At 27.7% G+C, this 6434-nt stretch overlaps 1 protein-coding gene across 1 annotated transcript; it reads right to left on the bottom strand.

Moving 5' to 3' along the window:
• Positions 1-254: 254 nt before the first annotated feature.
• CYP79A4P (cytochrome P450, family 79, subfamily A, polypeptide 4) lies at positions 255-6162 on the bottom strand. Its single transcript, XM_088502351.1, has 2 exons — positions 6109-6162; positions 255-905 (listed from the first exon to the last, which is right to left on the bottom strand). The coding sequence occupies exons 1-2, from the start codon at positions 6160-6162 to the stop codon at positions 255-257; spliced, it is 705 nt and encodes a 234-aa protein (XP_088358477.1).
• Positions 6163-6434: the final 272 nt, after the last annotated feature.

Raw genomic sequence — 6434 nt, 5'->3', positions numbered from 1 at the left:
GTTCATATCAATTGAGCTTATTGTATTTCCTAAAGACCTTTAGCAAACAGGGAGAACAAAGAAATAAAAACTGAACACTGGAATTTGATTATTCATAGTAGTTACGAATTAGAGACTACATATATAATTCTACTATTTATGTCACTAGACCTATCAACTACTCTAACATTAACTACTCTTACTAGTTTTATTAATTGACTTCTCTTTTTCTAGATTAACATCACTTTAAGTAGCTAGTAGAGATGACATCCTAATCAGATATTTTTCTTTTGATCCAATTTGTGATAAACCTCTGCAGATAACCTTGGTTTTCCCAATGCTACAAGTGGCTTAGCTTTTGAAGTATCACCTACACATTCACAAAGATCAATGATATGTTCATTGGGTGGTGCAGTCCAAGTGAATCCATGCACCAACCTTGCAAATAACATAATAGTCATTGTAGAACCAAGTGTAAGCGCAGGACAACTACGTTTTCCGGTGCTAAATGTGAAAGTCTCTAAATTAGGGTCAATTAAAGTTAAGTTAGATCCATCATTCTTCAAATGTCTTTCAGGTTTGAATTTTAATGGGTCTTTCCAAACTTTTGGATTTTGGCCAATACCCTGTCTCCTAATGAGGATATGACTTCCCTTTGGAATGAAGTAATTAGAAACTATGGTGTCTTCCATGGAGACATGAGGAATGTTGAAGTCAACGATTGGGTGAAGTCGAAAACCTTCTCTTATACATGCCTTTATATAATTGAGTTTTGGAATATTTGATTCTTGCACTAGCCTTTCTTTTCCCACAACATTGTCTAATTCCTCGGTAGCCTTCTGAAGTAGCTTTGGTTGATTTAACATTTCAGCCAGCACCCATTCAATGTTGTTGTATGGATTATCTATTGTTGCCATCATAATCTCCTACAAATATAAATATTCATATTCATAATTATTATTATTATTATTATTAATGAAAATAAAATAATTAGTCACTTTATAAATTATTTTTTTATATTAATAATGTTCACAAGAATTTATGAAATAAATTAATTAATAGAAATTTTTTCTTGTTTATTATATATAGACTAGAACTGAAGTTTGAACTTAGTATTTCTTATATATTAACCAAACTTTTTATCATTAGATAGTTCATCTTTAAATGCTCCTTATTAGGTTAAGAGTGATGTTATATTCTTTATCAATTAAAGAAATCTTAATTTTTTATTGTATTTTATATTAATTATTCAAATTTAAGGTTTAAGATTTAAAAGTTTAAGGTGTTTTACTTAAGGAGTGCATTAAAGATCAAAAGTGCTATTCATATACAAAATCACTCAATAAAATCAGTTATTAATGTATTTGTGTATAAATATATGTGTGATTTTTATTTTTAATGTATATTTATATTCTAACATATATTTTATACTAGTGACTAACTTTAATGACTGATTTTAATATACACATAATATAATCAATTAAAGATATAACTATTTGTATTACCTCTTTCTATTCGTTTAAACTTTTCAAAAAATACAAGAGATCCGCATCTATTAACCAAATTGGATTTAGCATAATTTTTTTTTTGAATTGTTTTCTTAAATATTTTTTAAGCTGTAGTTGTGCACATATTCTATTTACTACGAGTCTACGAATAAATTAGATTTAGAGTCACGGATACTATTAGAACTCGTTAAGAATAAATTCGTCTAAAAATTAATATATTTTAACAAAAAAATTTTAAAAGTATTTTACCATCTAAGAGTGGGTTTGTTTGCAAGCATTTGAGGGATGTTACCAACTATAGGCCATGGTTTGGGACCTGGTGGAAGCCTATGCTTCTCTGCTTTCTTGTTTGAATCGTTGGGTTTGAGGAGTTTGATGAAGAGGAGTATGATGCCAAACAGCATGAAAAAGAAGTAAAAAATTGGGTGAGAGAGCATCATGGAGGTAAAAGAAGATTCCATGTCTTTGGGAAGTTAGAAGTATTTGGATTAAGACACTCTACTAAAGGTGGAGTAGTATGGTATGATATTGGTTGGGTGCATATTTGCTATTATATATATAGAAAGGAAAATGCTAGGAGAATGATAAGTTTAGTAAAAAAATGGAAAAATAAGTAATGCTGTCTTGAATGTAAGATAAATGCTGAAAAAATATTGATTATGTAACATTTTTTATATTACAAGAGTCACATATATAATTATTTTTATATAAAGTTGATAGTTAAAAATTATTAAATAATAATTTAATTAAATTTATTAAATTATTTAATGATTATTAAAAATCAATTTTACGTAAAAATAATTACACGTAAATTTTTACTTTTTTATGTAGGAATTCAATTTGGGATTTCGACTTTGATTTAGAAATAAAATTAACGGTGATGACTTGTCATATTATTCTTGTCACATGTTTTGTTGGATTCATAATTTCTATTATTTTAGGATAATGTCATTTTTCTTCCCCAAACATTTAGCGAAAAACTTGAAAAACAATATTTTCATCAAATAATTAATAAAGAATGTTAACCCCAAATATTATTATGCCAAATTATTTTTCATCATCACTCTCATTTTTCATTTTTTCAACAAAGCATAATTTTTTCGTAAAAGTTTCTATCACTAGGGATGGTAACGGAGCAGATAGGAGTAGATTTTTGCTTTATCTGATCCTGCTCCATCCTACACTCGCATAGAATTTGTTTCGTTTCTACATACGGGTAGTAAAAAATTGAACCCTAACCCAGCTTGTAAGTATCCATTCTGTCTCTACCCTATCCGTCCCTATAATTATTAAAATCCAATAAATAAAATAAAATTTTAAAATTTATATAACCATCATCATATACATAGTATAAATTAAAATAAAATTTTAAATATGATACAATATTATTAATCATTTTACTAATTGTTTTACATATATGATGAATCCATATTTGACGATAAATTTTAAATTGATTTGAGTGGATTTCATTATATAAACTCACATTTATTCATCCAAATGGCATACTTTTGTGTTCTCTCCTTAAATTGAACTTAATTGTGAAAATATGCTATTTTGTGTTTAATTTAACCAATTTTATTCCACTTTCATTCCATTCAATACCTTGATGCTTTTGATGAGTGATTTCAGGTGTAAGAGATAGGAATGACTTTATAAGAGTGGAGGAGAAGCATGCAATAATAGGGAAAAAATATAAAGAAAACAAAGAAGAAGTACACATTGGAGTGTGTGTACGCACAAGAAGCACAACAGCATGTGTGCCCACGCACGACAATCTGTGCGCACGCACAAGTGAAAGATCAGCAAGTGTGCGTACGCACAAGTCCTAGCACGTGACCTCATTAATGCAAATCGCTGAGGACGATTTCTGGGCCTCCAGAGCCTAGTTTTAGGACTTTCTAAAGCTGATTGAGTGCTATATCAAAGGGTCATCATTCTATGTGAAAGGGGGAGCACTTAGGTTTAGGTTTTTACATGTTTTTATTTAGTTTTTCTAGAGAGAGAAACTCCCCCTTCTCTCTAGAATTAGGGTTCTTAGTTTACTTTCTCTTTAATTTCAACATTTAATTCTTGTTTTAATATAGTTTCATTTATGTTTCTTACTCTCTTGTCTTGATCATCTTCATTTCTTTTGCTAATTTCTCAATTTTGCCACTTTTATATTTATGAACACTCTTGTTACTTTTAATTTCATTTAATGCAATTTTGATGTTTTATGTTTCTTTAATACTTATTTGAGTTGTTATTATTATCATTTATTACAATTGATAGTTATAGAATTTATTTTTATTGCAATTTATGATATTTTTTCTTTTATGCATGCTACGTGTTTGATAAAATATCTTTTTTAGCTTTTGTATAATTTTTCACACTCTTGGTTGAAAAATTGGGTAATTAGGTGAATTTGAGTTGTGGATGTTCATTTCACATTGTATTAGGATTGTTAGTTGATTTAGTTTCCACTAACTCTAAGCCTTTCATTAATAGAGTTGGCTAGGACTTGTGAATTGAGATCAATTATGTCATTTTGACTAATTCTCGATGTTAGGATTGACTAATTGGGATTAGTTTTACACAATTACCATGTTTGTGGTCCATAACTAGGATAGGAATCCTTAATTCCCCAATTCTTGCCGGGAGCTCTTTTTACCATTTAATTTCTATTTTCATTGCTTTTATTTGCTTTCATTTAATTCCTTGCATGCTTGTTTATTGTCTTGCTATTTACATTTCTTGTTTGTTACTATCCCAAAACCCCCAAATCCCTCAAAACCAATAATAGAGCATTTCATTGCAACTTTTAGGGAAGACGATCCGAGAGTTTAAATACTTTCGGTTTATATTTGTTTTGAATTGTGACTTATCTTTTGAATTTAAAATCATTGCCGATTTGGACTATATTTGCAACGGAAGTTAATTTTGTTAAAAATCCAAATTAGCATAATTTTCTTTACCAATATATTACACATATTATATATTAAAATTATATATATTATATATATACCAATATGGGTAGGCGGATATTACCTAAATCCGTCTAATCTGCCCTGTCCAAGAACCCGCCCTACTAAAAATCCACCACAATATGGGGCAGGTAATTACTCGTCCTGAGCGAGTAGAAGTGGGGTGGATACCCGCGGGTGGTGCTGCCATCCCTATCTATCACTATCATATACAGGTGTTTAATTTCAATACAAATCAATCTTAAAAAAAAATTATTCATTCAATAAATTCAAATTGAAAATAGGCTAAAATGGTATAAATTTAGATTAGATTAGATTCTATTTTTGATGAAATGCATGAATTTGATCGATTTTTTCATACGTTCTCAAAACTGAAAATTAATTTGATACAATCTAATTCAAACCGCAAAATGTGATATAACATTATTGTTTTATTATTAAATTTAAATTTTGTATATAACTAGTGTCTTTACCCGTGATAACATTACGAGAATATAAATTTTTTAAAATTATGTCGGTTTTGTCCTAATATTATAGATTATAGAACAAAATTCATAGAATTAAACTACTTTTACAAAAAGTTCATAGGAGATAAAAGTCTCCGTCAGTTAAAAAGATCAGGTCTCCATAAATTAAAAAAATCAAATAATAAGCTTTTTAGTTATTATTTTCATATAAAAGAGTTTAGTTTTTTAATAATAATTAATTTTAGTATTCATTATCTAAAATTTGAAAAAATTTAATATGTATATTTTTATATTTGATTAGGTGTTAAGTCTGTTACATAAATAAAAATAATTAATTTTCATGCTTGTTATTTAAAAATGATCTCTCTCTCTCTATATATAAAATTTTATATTAATAGTTATAAAATTAACTTAACATCAATTTTTTTTAAAACAATTGAATCTTGATTCTAATTATTAATCACAATATTAGTATTCCCTTCAAATTATATGTAATGACTATTTGAAGGAAGACAAGTGAAAATATTAAAATTAAATAAACGATAAAAATTTAAAACTAAATGAAAAACTAAAAAAATATACATAATATTTTAATATTTAATTTTAATATTAGTTTAATTTTAATTTTAATATTTTAATTTTAGTTTAATTTTAATTATAATATTTTAGTTTAATTTTAATTTTAATAATTTAAATTTTGATTGTTAAATTTATAATTAATTATTAATAAACGATATAAAAGAGAGATAGAATGAGTAAAAGAATAAGAGAAATAGAAAAAAAAAAAGAGAAAACTCTTTAAATTAAAAAAATAATTTTAATTGTAACTAATTATTAATTTTTATTTATATTAAAAAAAAGTATTGAATTATCGTCAAATAAAAGGTGATCAATTATAGTTTTAGCTGCAGGACCGTTTTAAGCTAGTATTATTAGAACAAGTGTTTTTATTACAATTTAATTTTTTTTAAATAGTATATAAAAATAATATTTATTTATTTTTATTAAATTATTAAATTATACATACATAATTTTTTTATTCAATTTTTAATACTTAACAGTCAATATAAAAATTTTATATTAGATGTTCGTCAGAATGATTGATCAATTCTCAAATTTAAATAAGATTGATTTTTTTTTAAATCGACTCAAAAAAATATTATTTAGAGCTAATTTCTTGGCGTTTCATACCGAAGAAACGGTGTCGAGTACAGGAAGCCTGGAGTGTTGCTGGAGGCTTGGCATTGAGTGCGGAGGACTTGGCGTTGGATGCCGTAGGAGGTTATGGCGCCGGACGCCGCTGCACTGGTGTTGGACGCCACAGTAGGGATGATGCTGGACGTTAGCCCTCCAACAAGGAATGGTGCTTTTGGACTAACTTGGTGATTCTAGCATCTAACTTGGTGCATCTGGCGTTAGATGCCACTTCTCCCACAAGATAATGAAAGTGGGAAGCGGTTTGGCATTGGTGCCAATGTCACGACGTTCAATACCGTAAAACTAGAGAGCATCTAAAC

Source organism: Arachis ipaensis, chromosome B1, assembly GCF_059453495.1.
Source record: "Arachis ipaensis isolate K30076 ecotype BB chromosome B1, ASM5945349v1, whole genome shotgun sequence".
Taxonomy (NCBI): Eukaryota; Viridiplantae; Streptophyta; class Magnoliopsida; order Fabales; family Fabaceae; genus Arachis; species Arachis ipaensis.
The sequence above is the reverse complement of the archived record's forward strand: the minus strand, read 5'-3'. Positions and strand labels throughout refer to the sequence as shown.

What these genes read in the sequence shown, in the direction of transcription:
- CYP79A4P (XM_088502351.1), bottom strand. Translation starts at nt 6,162, where the DNA reads ATGCCAAGCCTCCAGCAACACTCCAGGCTTCCTGTACTCGACACCGTT. An exon ending in TACTCGACACCGTTTCTTCG is followed by an intron (nt 906 to 6,108) that starts GTATGAAACGCC and finishes TTATATTTGTAG; the next exon opens with GAGATTATGATGGCAACAAT.